We start from the raw sequence: 17,841 nt of genomic DNA, 5'->3' as shown, positions 1-17,841 counted from the left end.
ATACAGTCTAGGTTCCCCTTTTTTGGCCAGTTCCCCATGTTCCTTTCTGCTTTTTGTTTACATTATAATGGTTTTCACTGAATATTTCTATGTTCATTTTAATGCTGGTGTTGTGTGTTTATTTCCCCTGGGTCAACTACCTCAAAAGGTTTGCTCATTCAGAGTGTGTAAATTCATAAAGCAAAACAGAAGTGGTCATGTAACTGTAGGTACAAACACAGTCTAAAGAGAAAGGGGCTTCTCAATTCCAGTTAATATTTTTGTTACAGATATCATTTTATGGGAAAATGTAATTATTTCTAATTACCCTTAATAGGCAAGTAAGCCTAACCGAGTCTGTCCATTGGATTTCTGCAGTAATGATGCAAATGTCATGTTAAATTGGAAGAGGGCTGTAAGATGTGTTAATCAGCTATTTATTGCTATGACTGAAATACCTGACATCAACAACTTAGAGGAAGAAAGATTTATTTTACCTCACATTTTCAGAAGTTTCTATTCATGGACAGCCAGCTCCATTTCTCTGGGCCTGAAATGAGGCACAACATCATGTCAGAAGAGTATGGGGGAGGAAAGCTACTCAGCTCATGGCAGCCAGGAAGTAGAGAAAAGAGAGCAAGCTGGCATGCAAGGCAGGAGCCAGGGACAAGATATAGTCCCCAAGGGCACCCCTCCCCCTGTGACCTACTTCCTCTAACCATGCCCCACCTTCCTCCAGTTACTACCACCTCCCTATAGTCATTCTGCTATCGATTGTTTAATTCACTGATGAGGTCAGAGCCTCATGATCCAGTCATTTCCCTAATGCCCCATCTCTGGATATTGCTGCATTGTGGACCAAGCCTTCAACACATGATCTTAAGGGGTACATTCCAAACCCAAACCATAACATAGCAATTCAGCTTGACCTGACTACAGCCATCTTGAATCATTACTGTCAGGTTCCCCATGTACTTCCCCAGCATACCATAAATACCCAGAACCTTAGAATAGTATGTGGAGCTTTATGACTGACTGGACCCTGGCTCTGTGATGTATCTGACTCTTTTATATTAGCCTAAGATATTAGCAATAAGATAAGTTACATTCCAATCAAGATGAAGTCGCTTTTGTCCTAACCACTAAATATGTCCTTTCCAACCCAAATAGCAGGGATCCAACAGGTTTTGCTGTTGCCCATCACTACCTTGCTGTTGATAAGCCTCCCAGTAAATCGCACTTTGCATAGTAGCACTTTGGGCAGATTCTCATACACTTGGACTAAGTTCTTTCAGAACAGTGTTTTCCAGTAAGACTTTATCTATAATATTGGGTATCAGTGGGGATTTGACGCTGGGCTCTAAATTTGCAATCCTGTGGTCTAGAAGGCAAGACAGGTATTAATTTTAAACATCACAAATTTGTACAATAGCTTATTTCAATAATCATTATGAAGGACATAGACAATGCTAGGAGAAAAGATACAGAGGAGACTATGTGATAAGGGGGTTCCAATGAGTGCAATGAGTGGCTTTTTTTTCTTTCTTTCTTTTTTGGGGGGAGGGTACCAGAAACCAGACCCCAGGGACACTTAACCACTGAACCACATCTCCAGCCATTTTTGTATTTTTTGTTTTGAGACAAGGTCTCACTAAGTTGCTTAGGGCCTTGCTAAGTTGCTGAGGCTGGCTTTGAACTTGTGATCCTCCTACCTCAGCCTTCTGAGCTGCTGGGATTACAGGCATGTGCCACTACGCCTGGCACCAATTAATGTTTTGAAACTATGATTTTATAACTTTTCCTGGTCACTTTTTAGTTGGTTCTGGGAGCAGTGGTCCATCTTTGTGAACCCGAATGGAACTCCACAAACTCCTTCTGAAGTCCTTACCAAGATGGCCTGGCTCAGGGCTCAAGAAGCCATTCTGGGAGGAGGAATGTGAACAGGTCCCTCCTGGCCTGCTTCCTGGGAGCATTCTCACAATTTTTGCAGATGATGACTTGCAAAAATCTCAACCATTTCTGCAGATGATAATGATTAAATTTGAGAGAGAGGTGTGCCGAGCCTAGGATTAGAACATCAGGGAAATAACTTTCAAAAATCAAATGTAGTGGGCAGAAAAGTGGGAGAGAAGGAATTTGGGAGAGGAGGTTTTATAAAGCAGAGATTTTGAATGCCTGCATGACATCTAAATTGCCTAGAAGGCTTGCCTTGAAATACAGATTCACAGGAATGTCATCTGTCCCTCACTGTTCCTGCCTCTACCCAGACTTGGCCTTCTGATTGAGTAAGTTTGGGGAGAACCCAGCTCCTGTGATCCTTGATCTTGGGATCAAGAATGAGGTTTTTTAGCTGTAGAAAGAAAAGGCCCCTTGAAGCAGATTCTCAGAACATGTATCCTAAAAGTATAGTCATAGTGGTATACTTGAGCATTTAGTCACAAATTGTAATCTCCAAATCTAAACTGGTACAGTGGCAAACACCTGTAATCCCAGTGGCTCGGAAGGCTGAGATAGGAGGATAGCGAGTTTGAGGCTAGCCTCAGCAATTTAGTGTCTCAAAATAAAAAGGGCAGGGGATGCAGCTCAGTGGTAGAGTGCCCCTGGGTTCGTTCCCAGTACTGCAAACTAACCCCTGCCCTAAACAAAAAGAAAAAAAAAAAAAAAAAAAACCAAAACAAACAAACAAAAAACACCATTACCACCTCCACCTCCACCAAAAAACTCCAAATCTAGGCTGGACATTATGGCACATGCCTGTAATCCCAGCTACTTGAGAGATTGAGGCAGGAGGATCACAACCTAGGTAACTTAGCAAGACCCTGTCTCAAAATAAAATGGCTTGGATATGGCTCAGTGGTAGTGTACCCTTGGGATTAATTACTAGCACCATGGGGGTGGGGGGTGGAGGATCTTCCAAATCTAAGAAATCTTTATTACTGATTGCTAACCCCTCAAGAAGTCAGTGCCTGTTAATTTGCTTTTGGATCATCTGCAATGGGAATTTCTCTTTTCATCTGTTGTCCCTACCCCCACTCCCTTCCCTTAATCACAAATGACTTATCAGCCTGTCTAATTCAACTTCATTATTGTTTGGCATCCAAGTCCCTGCAAGCAAAAATAATACCCCAAGGAAGCTGCAAATCCTTTTATCCATCTGTGAAGACATTGAAGAAATAAAATTCATCTGATTTTCTCAAGTAATTTCTTTTCCCATGTGGCTTTAGGATCTTGGAAAGAGCCTGTTTGAGCCTGATACAGAGAGGGAAGCTGTGGCATAGATGTGGTAGTAAAGAACCAAGTAGCTAATGGTGACTCGGGGGTTATGTTCTCCCAGAAGGTCATTCTGCAAGACACAAGAATTTGAACAGAACCTGTGGATACAGCTCTCTCTTTGTCATCATTAGCCCATTTGTGCATTCAGTAAATACAGGCTGATCATCCCTGACCCCAAAATCTGAAATCTGAAGTCCTCCAAAATCTGAAGTATTTGGAGTATTGACAAGCTGCCACAAGTGGAAAAGGCCTGTACTTGACCTCACATCACACTGTGACGGTCATAGTTAAAATGCAGGCACACTAAAAATGGTCCTATATGATTACCTTTGGACTCTGTTATGGTTTGGGTCTGGAATGTCTCCCCAAAGCTCATGTGTTAGGGAATATACCAGTGTTTAGAGGTGGAGTGGTCAGCTCATGATGGCTCTTCTCACGAGTGGGTTAGTACATCCACATCCATCAGTGGACTACTGGGAGGTGGGACCTAGTTGAAGAAAGTAGATCACTGGCGGGGGAGAGGGTTTATCTTGTCCCTCTCTACTTCCTGCTGCCATGAACTGAGTTGCTTCCCTCTGCCACAGTTGACTGAGGACTGAAGATATGAGCCAAAATAATTTTTTTCTCCTTGGTTGTTCATGTCAGGTATTTTGATCACAGTTATGAAAAGCTGACTAACATAGGCTGTGTGTGTAAGTTTTATAGAAAACAAATTAATTTTGTGTTTAGACTTGGATACCATCCCTGAGATGTCTCATTATATATATGCAAATATTCCAAAATCCAAAACACTTCTGTTCCAAGCCTTTCCGATAAGGGATCCTCGGACTGTATTGTTTCATGCCTGGAAACCGGGCATACAGAGATGAGATAGCCCCCCTACCTTATGGCTGTTCCTGCTCTGGGAAGTCCTGTGGTAAGTCGGCATTTCTAAGAAGAGAGTGGCCAATGCCATTATTCTTGGGTGCTCATGCCATTGAAATGTTTGTCCACTCGTTGATCAGTTGCTTAGTTGGCTGCCTCTCTTGGGCTCTGATGTCTTCCCCACCATATCCTTTCCCCACTCATTTGGCATTTATGGGGCACTGTGTTGATAGAAGAGCCTTCTGCCCATTCTTTACCAAGGAGTTGTTGGTCTGTAAGAACAAGCCGGGATGTGAGAAGGGAAGGGGGAAGACCGGGGGCTCATCTGGGAGACGTGTTCATGGAGCAGTGTGGGTGTCCTATCTTTTTAGCTGCCTGACTCCTGTCCAAAGGTCCAGTGGCACTGTTGCTCTTTAGCACCAGATGACCTGCCTGGCAGTGCCTGTCGCATCTCATGAGGCTAAAGAGTAGATGAGCTCTCATGATTTCTGATCAAGTCTGCATTTTACAAAATCACTTTTATTGATACCCACACCAGTGGAAGTGTTCTTTCTCTATTCTAACCTCAAATTGTAAATGTTCAACTCTGGGTAACATTTGAGACATTGAGTAGTCCGTGTCTGCCATTCATGGAAGTCTGGCTCTGGGTCTCACCCCAGTTGTCCCACGAGGTAACCAAGCTCTGTGTACACCACTTAGGCTACAAACTCTCAAGTATGATTCTTGGGCCACCACAGATGCAGAAATACCCCCCATTGCTATTCTTGACAGTATGCTGAGGACACTCTACGTGTGTATGGCACAAGTTGGCATTTTGCATCATAGTTAAGTGAAAGGAGGAAGGGATTCCGTGTTATCTTTGGAAACATGTTCACTCTGTTTCTCTTTCTTTTGCTAAGATAAGGTGACTCCATTGCCCAGAGTTCTTTCAGTGTGCTTGGCACCTACAGTCACCCCTCAACTGGCTGGTGTGGACTGCCTTGAGAATGCCCTTCCCAACTTGGAAGACTGGACTGTTCCACATTGGGCGGATTGTGTTGTTTTGGGAAGAGGTTGTGTATAATGTTGGTGTCATGGAGACCTACACCTGGGTCTGCTCCACCACAGAGTAACATTTTTGTCTTAGGTATTTAGCCTAGAACCTGGCTTTTAGAAACCCCACACCAGTCCTCCTACGTCATGGGCTTTATGTGCCTCAAACGCCCATTGCTACCCCATGTGGTATGGGCTGTGACGATGGTGCACAGGTGAGATCATGACACTTTCTGAGGCGTGGTTGCTGATCAGATGTCACATAGCTGGTTCGTGATGAATATGATTGGAAATGGCTGCCCAGTGAGACCCCAGATCAGAGGGGGCCCATACGTTACAAAGGTCTCAGACACCAGAGTGCCTCAATGCCAGCATTTCTGTGGCCGTGTCCACAGGATCAGTATGGCCTCTGTATCCTTATCCCATCATTGACACCAAAAGTGGTTAAGAAAGACGGACCCTGTGGTGTGTGTTCCTTAAGTCTTCTGAAAGATTCAGACATTTTCTCCATCCTCCTTGATGAACACAATTGTAAACCCTACTCTAAAAGAAATGGTGAATTAGTGGAGCGATTACAGAGCAGTCCAAAAACTGCTGGGACTATTCCTATACAAGATCATTTCACTGAGGACTTAGCCACGTGTGTCTTTTGGGGGAAAAATGCAGTTTCCCTCCTTAACATCTGGACGCGCCCCCCTCCCCTTTTGTTTGAAAGTGATTGACGGCAACAAGTGCATTTACGTGTCTAATGGGCATGCAGATGACAGCATTACATGATGCATGGTTTAAATAGTGGCCTGCCAGGCGCCAAAGAAAACAGCCCAGCCCCCTGCCCTTTCTGTGGAGGTGCCTAAAGTCCAGTGAGTAGTGGAGCCAGGGCAGGGGAACAATAAGATAATTTGGGAGTTTGATGCTAGGGCATGAGCTGGAGGTGGGATTTGTGGGTAGGAGTTAGTTGGGCAACGGAGGTGGCTGCAGACAGCAGAAATGAAGGCTCAGAAATGGCCCAGTGCTTTTGATACGGGGAATGGGAACTTTTGACTCAGGACTGTAGGAACCAGAGAAAGCCAAGTGAGTGCGAACACACACAGGCAAGACTTTAGTTAGGACTTCAACTGGAGGGAGACAGGGGACCAGGCTACTCTTCAAATCAAGGGAGATGCAGACCTTTATGGATTTTTCTGGGGTGGGCTAATGTCTAGTAATTTTCATTGGTCAGGGACATTGTTTTATTTTTTCTGTGCAAACATCCCCGTCTTGAGGAACGGGTGGTCAGTTTATCCCAGGAGCTGTTGTGTTCCTTCTATTGGTGCCAGCATCCTGCACAAATTTCTTGGCCTGTGCTAAGGTGGGGCTGTTGTAGCTGCTGAGAGAGCACACGGGTGGGGGAGGAAGAAAACATCATACTTTTAACAGGTAACAGGGTAAAAGCCCAGAAATATAAATAAGCCTCTGCCCTTTTGTGGTCATCCCCAGTGGTCTTATTCTCTGATTTAGTTTATCTTAGAGTCTTGGCAAAGGTTCCCTGGATTTTATGAGCACCTGGTTTCTGTGGTTGGTGAGATTGTTTGTGAGAAAGGAGTGGGGGTAGGAAAGGACATGCAGCATGCTTTCATTTGGTAGTTTAGGTAGTAGGTCATGAGTTAAGGCCTTGGGAGTGCATCTGCCTTCTGTCCCCTGACTCTCATTTTCAGGGAGCATGTGGTGAACAGATGGAGTCTGGAAATAAAACAGTCACCTCTCTTATATGGAAACCTCACACTTAGACATGGGGCTGGCCGTCTTCATAGCAGGAGCAGAAAACGTCAATGTGAATAATAGTGATGTTGATAGGATTTCCCCCTAACTGTAGTCTCTGCCCTATGACTGTGTTGAACCCTTCCCCTTTGCTTGTCCTCTTTGGATTAGTTTTGTTTGGCTTTGTGGGCCTGTTCCAGAGCATCCAGCGCCTGCAGCTTTCAACAATGAGGCCAGTGCAGTGAGATCCGAGCTCCACTGGCAGGTCCCTGGAACCTCTGCTGCTTGGATACTGTCAGCCCCCTCCCCTCTCAGAACTGGCTGCCACTCTGTCCTTGGTAACATGTCATTAGCATGTTTTGCATGAGAATGAACAACCAGCCCAGCCTGAATAGCAATTGCCTCTGGAATGCGGCTTCTTTGAAATGCTTCTTTGTGTGGCTTACCTCTCTGCTCTGGGGCCATTCGTGCTGAGACGGAGTTCCCAAGTCATTTTATTGTCCTGCTTTGTCTCTGGACCTGCTATCACTACTTACTTTATTATTGACAGTACAAAAAAGGGATAAACATTTATTTAAGAATAAACTGAATGATAGCAGGTCCAGAGACATATAGATATAACACAGTCACGTGAATGTGTTACAAACACCCCCCCAACATACAGAACCATACAGGCACCTGTATGTGACACACAGGACATACAAGTGTGGGCACGCAGGCTCCATACATCTGCATACACACACGTCTGTGTCATACAACTTAGACGCGCCACACACATACAAATACTCATTATCTACCAAGTTGTCTCTTGAATCCCTAAATTCCTGGGGAATTTTTTTTTTTTTTTTTTTTTCCTTTTTTTCATAATTGTCACCATGACCTGATTGCCTGGTTTCTTAACTAGGACAATTAAAACCAGTTATTGCTTTTATAGTTGTGAGTTTGCAAGTTTGAGAGAATCAAGGAAAAAGAGGAAGGTGAGGAACAAATGACCCAGAGGTTATTGTGCCTAGGTACCTCTAAATAGAAACATCAAGGTGGAGCACCGTGTTTCATGCTTCTAGCATGGAAGGGCTGCTGTAGCTCACACCAGTCCCCTAGAAAACAGAGCCTTCAACTCCTGCACGAGATGTCCCTTTAGTAAGGCAGGAAGGAGCTGTGGAGTCATCTGATAAGGAGAGAAGCCAGGAACCAGCCCAGTTTGTGAATTTTTAGTGGATCTTTTGCTCTGAGTCATTATGCACTTCTCAAAGGTACTTTGCCCCCAGCAGGTCAGTTTACCTTTGTCAGGTGAATTGCCTTCCGTTTCTGGGTGGATTACAGAGCATTTCAGTTTGAGATCAGAAGTTAGCAGTAAGAGATCACTTTGTAAGTAGAGCTCCTTTTTAATCTGTATGCTTTGGGGTAGCCATAGGCATGTAGATTTTGGGCAAAAATTGCAGCTCATTTAATTCTCCTTTCATATAATGTGGTGGCTATTTATTAAATAACAGATACCAGGTGCTTTTAGTTGGGTCTATGGATCCTAGACTTTAGGAGTTTTAATAGGAGAGAAAAAATTCAAGTACACCTCAGCTTTTTGAAATGAAGTGAAATGGGGAGACCTCTAACCCATGAGTGGCACCCCTCAGAATGTGTCCTCAGTTTGACAGTGTCGAATGTCATCCTGTTCTACAACCAGACATTCATTGTGGTGTTCAAGTTTTTGTGATAAAACTTAAATTAGACATTTCCATGTCTATCTAACATATGTTAGAAATCAAACTCGCGAGTTCGGTTTGCTACTTTCTTAAGCTCTTGGTTGGGTTGCTGTGTTGCAGCAGAACATCCATGTTTTCTTTCAGGGTTCAGTGGGACTCAAGCTCTTCTGTCCTCTAGATTTTGAGCACTTCAGCCCTGGCTTTGGAGTAGTAGAGTCCAGCTCCCTCTGAGCCTGTGGTGATACAGGGGAGCAGGAGGGCACTGGTCCCTGGTCTCTGTTCTTTTCTAGAGCATCCATTAACCCTGGTGGGAACCCTTTTCCTCCCTCACCCCAGGACATTGCAAGACTGGCACCCACAGGGCTCTAGATTTCCAGTGCTGCATGTGCCATCTGTAGCACCCAGATTACCACGCATCATGTTCAGATGGCTCCAAGACATGGTTCAGAGGCAGGTGCGTCTCCTGGGCCTCACGGCCAGCCCCAGAGTGAAGCTCCTTTGCACAGGTTCTGGTGGGAGGGAGGTTTCCACTGTTCTGCTCGTTAGTGAATAAGTTATGTCTCTTATTGATGCTGATGCCTGCCTATTGAGTGTCTGTTTGCTGCCCTTGTTTGGGTCTCCTTTAACAACCCAGAGGTCCTTTTATTGGGTAATGCGGGGGTTCAAACCCAGGGTTTGCCTTGCTCATGGGCAAGTGTTGTACTGCTGAACTACATACCAGTCCTCAGGTCTTTTTTTTTTTTTTTAAGTGGAAATAGTTCCTTCCTTATATCAGAGGTTTGTTTTATTACTTTTGGAAGGAAGGAGTGTATGGGCAAAGGTAATGCCAGCCTGTTTGTTGCAAGCTTGATAGTTGTTAGCCCATGAACTTCAGCGATGAACATGTAAGCATGTGTGTGAAGCCTGCCTGTGCGTGTGTGTGTCAGGCACGTTTTATATACGTATGTATGTGTAAACACCTGTGTGTTCATAGTTCATATGACGAAAGATTGATGAGACATGGCTGTTTTCAAAAGAAATCACCAGTGGAGGGGAAGGAAAGATAATAGAATGAGACAGACATCATTACCCTATGTACATGTATGATTACACAAATGGTGTGATTCTACTTCATGTACAACCAGAGAAATGAAAGTTGTATCCCATTTGTGTACAATGAATCAAAAAATAATTTTAAAAATTAAAAAAAATATGTTTTTAATAACAAAAAAACAAGAGATTGCCTTTGTTTTTCTCATTTATTATGACACATGACCGATTTTGTTTTTAAAGTCATCTTTATTATTTTACTTAGTATTTAATTTTTTAAAATTATTTTTAAAATTTTTAGACTGCATTTTGATTCATTGTACACAAATGGGGTACATCATTTCGTTTCTGTGGTTGTACATGATAGATTCATACCATTCATGTAATCATACATGTACATAGGGTAATGAAGTCTGTCTCATTCCACCATTTTTCATATACCCCCTCCCTTTTTTCGAGTGAATTGATTGGCAGCCTGAGAAAGGTCTTCCCTTGTGTATATTACAGGTCCCCATAAAGCCACATGAAAATACTGCGACTTGAAGTACACAGTTCTGAATAAAGCTGTATATGAGAATTTTCATATAGAAAACTTTATTTTCTAAAACTTTTGTGTGATATTTTATTTAAAAAGTGCAGTTGGTATGCGTTTCTGGTCAGTGTACTCATGTGTCCTGATGCCTCATGCTCTGTTGTATACACACCAACATATAGCTCATGTTGTCTATTGTGTGTTAGGGATTGTCACCATACAGGAAGAGTGGCAGTGAGGACGAGGTATGAGAGCATATGTGGATTTAACTTCTTAAAGCGGTTTAAGGGGACTGTGGAGGGTTGCAGGTGCACGCAGGGAGATGCTAATTGGAATTCTTGACTTACTCTTCTGCATTCTTCCTCTAGGCAAGCAGATGCCCAGTGTCCGGCAGTCAGCTCAGGAGCACCACAGGACCCATCAAATCAGAACCCACAGACCCCATCCACATTGTCTGAATCATCCCACACTTCGGAAGCCCCAGAGCTGCCCCTGGAGGGCAGGGGCCGAGCGGGGACTCTACCTCGTGATTATCGGTACTCAGAGGAGAACACACAGGCAGACTCAGGACCTCAAACCCAGGGTGCCCCTTCACCCCCACATGCTCAGGGACAGCATTCGTGGCCAGTGAGCACAACAGCACTCCCCAAGAGGCCAGCCCCACAGAGGCCTCCACCGCCCAAGCGTGAGCCCAGGAAGTACAGTGTACCTGCAGACACTCAGCAGGCTGCTCCTGGCAGGCCTTTCCCAACACCGTCTCCTGTGTCCCTAGAGGTGTGTGTGACCCACCAACCCCTCTCCCACAGCCCCTCTGTGTTCAGCAGTACCCAGCCCCAAGACACCCCAAAGGCCACCACCCATGAGTGTGACAGCCAGCATGTGAATGAGGACACATCCTGTCCTAGGCCGGAAGCACTGCTCACTTCCAAGTTCCAGTACCTGCAGGCATCTGCCATGGAGACCTCTCGCTCCCCCTCACCTCAGTTCGCCCCCCAGAAGCTGACAGACAAACCTCCCCTGCTTATCCAGGATGAGAATTCAACAAGGTATTGTTCTGTGATTGTGGTGGCATGTGTTCATTCTGTTCCTTCTGCAGGTGTTGTTTTTGGTGGCTCCTTCCCAGGTGGTTTGCAACTTACCGTAGCTTAAGACACTGAATTTAAAGTTGGTCCTGGGAAGTAACTACTGGAGGGAAATCAGTTGGACTTTTAACTCAGGGGCTGCCCTTTTCTAATGAGAATGACCATTCTCCCCCTCCTCTTCACCCACAGGCATCTGCAGACTAGGGGTGTGTTTATCTTGCACATATAGTACTTAAGACCAGAATCAGGTTTGACTCCAAGCATGAGACCTTAAAGTGAAGTTGGTGTTTTGCATAATGTCTGGTATTTTCAAACTCACTTTTTTCTGCATTTTTTTTTTACATGTTAAAAAGCTAAGCAGCCAGGTATGATGGTATAGACCTGTTATCTCAGCAACTCAGGAGACTGAGCAGGAGGATTGCAAGTTCCAGGTAGAGCCCTTGTCTAGAGGCCCTGGGTACCATTCTCTGCACTCATTAATAAACAAACAAACATTCTTTAAAAATTAAACACATTCAGGGCTGGGGAGATAGCTCAGTTGGTAAAATGCTTGCCTTGCCAGCACAGGGCCCTGGGTTTGAACCCCAGCACCGCCAAAAAAGAAAAAACAAAACAAAAATTAAATAGATTTGAGTTTGAGTTGTTTGTTTGGCTAGGTTTTTTTCCTCCTGACACCAGTAGATGGCTCTCTTTCTCCAGGGTGTTCTTTCAAAACACTTAGGCTCCAATAGCCCTTGTGGGCACAGTCCCCACGTTCATGGCCCCGCTCTGTACCTCTGAGAGCAGCAAGCATTTGTTGCCCCAGGTGAGACCCTGTGGTGCTGACCAGGAGGTTTCTTCCCATTCTCTCTCTCTTTGGGTGCTGTAGGAGCTTCCCCTGCTCCTTTTATCAGGACCTCCCTCCCCCTTTTTCTAAAAATGGAAACATGTGCCCTGTGTGGGGCAGCAGGTTCCCTGTTTATTGCCAGGATGATCGTCACACTCATTTGAAAGTCTGTGCAAAGGGTGGCCTGAGGTGTTAGGTGGAGGGTGGAATTCCCTTGAAGAAGCTTCAAAGTGGGACTGGTGGGCAGAAGTGCCCAGTGCTGAATCCAGCTCCATAGAAGCCTTCATGCCCCTGAGGATGTTCTCACTCAGGCAGGTGTGCACCAACCTGCCCTGAGAAACCCTGACCTGAGACACTCGCGATGATTCTGTGAAAAATGCCTATTTGCTACAGGTTTCTCCAACAAAAGGAAGTTTAACCGAGCAGGGCCTGTTAAAGTTTGCACTATCATTGGAATTTTAAAAAAGAATATTAAACAGACCTCATATTCCTCAAGACACCCCAGGAAGATCCCCTCAGATGCCTGTAGGTGTATGGCCGTTAGTTTTAATTGGACTGCTAAGGGTCTAGAGCCCTATGAGGGATCAGATGGGGACAACTTCTCAGCCTCCTCTGTCTTGTCTAGGACATGTATCTGGCAGCTCCTTGCAGCTGGGTGGTTGACCAGGGAGGGGACCCACCAGTCTGAGTCCTGGGTTGGAGTCCATCTGTTGCAAGGATTTCAGAGGATGACTCTTCTCTTTCCAGAATTGAGCGGGTGATGGACAACAACACCACTGTGAAGATGGTGCCCATCAAGATAGTGCACTCAGAGAGCCAGCCCGAGAAGGAGAGCCGCCAGAGTCTGGCGTGCCCGGCCGAGCTGCCCGTGCTGCCCAGTGGGCTGGAGAGAGATCAGATCAAGACCCTGAGCACGTCCGAGCAGTGCTATTCCCGCTTCTGCGTGTATACGCGCCATGGCACCGAGACCGAGGCCCCTCACAAAACCCATTCGCTGGAGCCCCAGACCCCCAGCACCCCTGCACCACCTGCAAAAGATGGCTGTGCCTCCCCTCCTGTGCTCAGCTACATGAAGACCAAAGAGAAGACCATTGAAGACCTGAAGTCGGAGGAGCTGGCCAGGGAGATCGTGGGAAAGGATAAATCCCTGGCTGATATCCTGGATCCCAGTGTAAAAATCAAAACCACCATGGACCTAATGGAGGGAATCTTCCCCAAAGATGAACATCTCCTGGAAGAAGCGCAGCAGCGAAGGAAGCTGCTCCCCAAGATCCCTTCTCCTAGAACCACAGAGGAAAAGTGAGTGGATGCCACTTTCCAAAGGGTGCATGATTCTGCCCGGAGCCTCTTAGGCTTAAAAAGGGAGGAGGAGGGCATCTGCTAGTGAATTTTTGTGATTCCTATCTCTGGGACACAAATTTTCATAGCTGCTCCCATTGCTTAGCACTTTTGTAAGCATCCCAGTAGAGAAGATAGGAGTTAAAGGCACTCACCCTGGGCGTGGTGGCTTTGGGGCCTGGCAAAGACACGATAATACAAGCTGCAGCAGCCAAGCTCCTTCCTTGGCTTAGGGCCGGCACGATTATGACGATGAGCACAAGTCTCCTTTCCTCTAAGACGGATTCTCAGTGGAGACCATCATCTGCCCCAGAGGGCAATTGGCAATGTCTGGAGACAGTTTTGGCTGTCACACTGGAGGGGAGGGGGTGTTCCTGTCAGCTAGTGGGAAGAGGCAAGGCATGCCGCTCAAAAGCCCACAGCACACAGGATGGCCCTGCCACATGGAGTCAGCCAGGCCCACATGCCCTTAGTGCTGAAGCTGAGAAACCCTGCCTCAGTATGAGAGGCTGTCTGTCTGTCTCTCTATCTCCCTGTCTTCTGTTGGCCTATCATCTAATCTTTCTGTTTAATTTGTATATTGTATGTCTGTCTAACTTTCTGTCTGTCATTCTGAAGCACATCACAAATCCTGCTTCTTGGCTAAGGATGGAGTGGATATTGAACATCTCTTTCTTTCCTTAGAGATTTTTTTTTAAGCATTTCAGTTAACTAGGGGTTGAGGGTATAGCTTGGTAGTAAGAGCTAGCATGTGTAAGACCCTGGCATCAGAAAGCGCCCGTGTGCATAAACACACACGCACAACAACAACAAAAAGCTGTTCCATAGACTATCCATTTGGTAAGATGTTTTGTTTTGTTTTAGTTTTAACCTCATCACTATCCTTTTTCCACCTCTGTGGCTACCTCATCTCTCTGGCTTTTCTCTCTATTAGTGCCAACTTTTATTTGTCACAACCCAGGGAACAAGTCCCAGGGGCACGTCCATACATATGGTTGCAGTTAATTGAAGTTCTCATCTTCCTACCCAGGAAAGAGGAGCCAAGTGTGCCTGCAGCCGTGTCTCTGGCCACCAATTCCACCTACTACAGCACATCAGCCCCCAAGGCGGAGCTGCTGATCAAGATGAAGGACCTGCAGGAGCAGCAGGAGCCTGAGGAGTACTCTGGGAGTGACTTAGACCACGACCTGTCAGTGAAGAAGGTAGGAAAGTGGAATTCCAAAATACAACTGTACTTGAGACTGGGTGCCATGGCATGCATCTAGAGCCCAAGCTACTCTGGAGGTTGAAATAGGAGGATGGCTTGAGCCCAGAGTTCAAGGCCATTCTAGGCAACATAAAGAAACTATCTCACAAAAAAAGAAGTGCACCAAGAGAAACAGGCAGGCAGGAGGCACTGGGATCACACATTTCTACCCTAGCACAGACTCTACACCACACATCTGAGGGCATTGTGTTTGGCTTTCACGCAGGACAAGGAAATGTGGGACAAAATTAGTAATCCCTTTGTGGTGAATTCTTTGTTCTTATTTTTCTATAAGGGTCTTTCTGCTATCTTTTTCTAATAGAAGTCAATATCAAATTAGTTAGAGTGGATAACAATCGCTGTAATTTTAAGTTCAATAGATAGTTCCTTTCTACCACAACTAAAATCTAGGGGACCTAATTGGCCATCAAATGAGTCACCTGTCTTCCTTGAATTTTAATATCAATTTCAAATATCTGTAACTAGATGTTTGATCATAAATCAAACAGTGGATCAGAAAGTACCTTGTCAGCCCAAAGCCATCACGTATTCAACTCCCAAGAATTCACTCAGGCCCTTGAGAATGCAGAGGAGACGAAATACTTCCGCTCATCACATGGAAGAAATAAACAGCCGCCACAAAGACAAATATACGATACAGGCACAGCAAACTTGGCCTACCACCTGCTTTTATAAATAAAGTTTTATTTACACAGCCACATCTATTCACCACAGGGTCGATGGTGTCTTTCATACGATGGCAAAATTGACTTGTTACAACAGTGATCAAATAGCCTGCAAAGTCTAAAGTATTATTTTCTGTTCCCTGACAGAAAGTCTGCTGATCCTTGATACACTATGTCAACTGGTAAGACAGCTGAGACAGGGTGAAGGGACAGAGACAAATGAGTGCAACCATAGAGAGGGCTGTAATGAAAGGATTATTGAGCAGAGCCCAGACTGACATGAGGGCAATCTCTGGGATGTCATAGAGGAGGGAGGGGTCTCAGTGGGTGCAGAGGTCTGGTGGCAGGGCAGGCAAACCTGGGAGCAAGTTGGAGAAGTAGAAGAGGTCAGGGGCTAGAGCTACGAGGATAAGGGGCCAGCTTGGAGATGAGGTATGAACAGGATTCAGACAAATTGGGGGCAATCATGACAGTCACTGTAGGGACAGAGTTGTATTAGTGCCAATGTCGTCACCACTATGTCAACTTTAAACCTCCACACCTATCAGTAGCCAGACCTGAGACATTGGAGTAGTTACCTGATTTATACAGGAAGGACTTAGCATAAAGGCACTGTGGCATTGCCAAATAAAGTCAGGATCAAAGGGCAGCATGTGGTGTTTATTCCAAGGGCCTTGAATTTGCCTTAGCTATCAGTAATGGGGTAAGAGAAGGAGGTAACCAGAATTTGGGGGGAGGGAGGAATCTACTTTTAATGTAAGCTGAGGGCCCAGCATGATGGAAGGAATTTGTATAAAAAGTACTTTTTTTTTTTTTTTTTTAAACAAGACCTTTGTAAGCAATTATTTTCAGAGTCTGCGTCATTAGTGATTTAAAAAATATTATTAACTGGTTTTAATTATAAAAATATTATGGAGGGCATTATTTTCACTTTAGGAAACAATTTTTTTTTTTTTTTTTTTTGATTCAAGGAATTAAATAGGGAAATGTTAAGTGAATTTTAGACTTGAGGCTTTTAGAGGTCTCACTTTGGCTCAGGGTACCATTTGCTTTATTCTGATTGCAGATCTCCTCTAAAAAAAAAAAAAAATCAAACTTTTTCAGTTTCTCATAAAACAAGAAAAGTCAGCAAGGCTGGTTGCATGCCTGTAATTCCAGCTACTCAGGAGACTGAGGTAGGAGATCACAAGTTCAAGGCCAGCCTGGGCAATTTAGTAAAACCCTGTTTCAAAAAAATAAAAAGGCCTGGGGATGTAGCTCAATGGTAGAATGTTACCATGTTTAATCCCCATCACCAGAAGAACAGCAACATGTACAAGAAAAACCATACAGTCTGGGCCATTTTAATTTAGGCCCCAGCTAATATAGAGGACTACCTCCTTTGCAAGTATGCTATGACTTTCCATGATGTAATGGATTTTGTAAGTGCATGCCTGGGTGCCACTCTCTCCCTGTACTCTGGGAGGCACAGGGTGCTTGGGATGCTTCCTTACCAGAAATGACTGCTTTGGGACTGAGTGAGTTACTGTGAGGTTGAAGCCAGCTTAGATTTTCAGTTCAATAAACATGGGTTTGGCTGTTGTACAAGCTATATAAATCATAGCCCTCTGTGCTGTCAGCACCTCCACAGTCCACTTTTTTTCCTTGATTTGACACGCCACTGCTATGCTCTTTTCCCCCTTGTCCAGCATCCACACATTCACACATGATGTCACACTTCTTCACAAAGTGTACATAGGTGGAGGTGTGTTGAAGGAAGTGAGCACAGTGCACATCAGGATTTGATTGACCACCTGCTCTGCAACTGCTTAATGGAAAAATAGAAAAACCCCAATTGCACATTGACCTCCATTTTTGCAGTGCTGGGGTTGGAACCCAGGGCTTCAAAGTGCTAGGCAAAAGCTTTACCACTAAGCCACACGGCCAGCTTCCTTTTATATTTGTTTGTGTGTGCATGCACGTGTGTGTGACATCTGTTTTCCATTGCCATAACAGTATACCACCAACTACAATTTATGAAGAACAGAAGTTTTAGCTGGGGATTCTGGAGGCTGGAAGTCCAGCATGGTGCTGGTACCTGGTGAGGGCCTTTTTGCTGCATTGTAACATGGTGGAAGGCCTCATATGATGAGACAGGGTAGGCTGCTAGCTCAGATAGATCTCCTTTCCTCTTCTTATAAAGCCACTTATGCCATCACAGGGATCCCGCTGTCATGACCTCCAACCCTAATTACCTTCCAGTACCAGTCCTTCAAACACCATCAATATATGAAAGTGTGAGGAAGTGGAATCCCCCAAGCAGGGATACAGTGAGGGATTCTGGTGGCCTGTAAGGAAGCATCGTGCTAGGTGGGCTACATAAGTTTCTACACCAGTGGCAGCTCAGGTGGACTCTGCCCACCTAGAGTTAAGAAGATTCTTCAGGAGAATCAAAGATGGTGGTTTAGTTTGAATTTGGAATCTCTGAGGATTATAGCTTCCCTCTAGAGCAAGGAAGTGGATGCAAGGCCCAGAACA

General features: G+C 45.0%; 1 protein-coding gene and 1 long non-coding RNA gene across 5 annotated transcripts in view; one reads left to right on the top strand and one right to left on the bottom strand.

The window, feature by feature from the left end:
- Positions 1-17,841, bottom strand: part of LOC306650885 — a 461,164-nt gene that overhangs the window by 92,459 nt on the left and 350,864 nt on the right. The window lies entirely within an intron of this gene.
- SHROOM2 (shroom family member 2) overlaps positions 1-17,841 on the top strand; it is a 125,899-nt gene that overhangs the window by 100,162 nt on the left and 7,896 nt on the right. For all 4 annotated transcript variants that reach the window (XM_079123124.1, XM_079123123.1, XM_079123125.1 and 1 more), the window contains exons 6-8: positions 10,515-11,192; positions 12,802-13,353; positions 14,423-14,594. In XM_079123124.1, the coding sequence (XP_078979250.1) occupies positions 10,515-11,192; positions 12,802-13,353; positions 14,423-14,594 (1,402 nt within the window). The remainder of the gene's footprint in view (positions 1-10,514; positions 11,193-12,801; positions 13,354-14,422; positions 14,595-17,841) is intronic.

Source organism: Sciurus vulgaris (assembly GCF_902686455.1).
Source record: "Sciurus vulgaris genome assembly, chromosome: X".
Lineage (NCBI taxonomy): Eukaryota > Metazoa > Chordata > Mammalia > Rodentia > Sciuridae > Sciurus > Sciurus vulgaris.
Note: the sequence above shows the minus strand (reverse complement) of the source record. Positions and strands in the feature narration are given on the sequence as shown.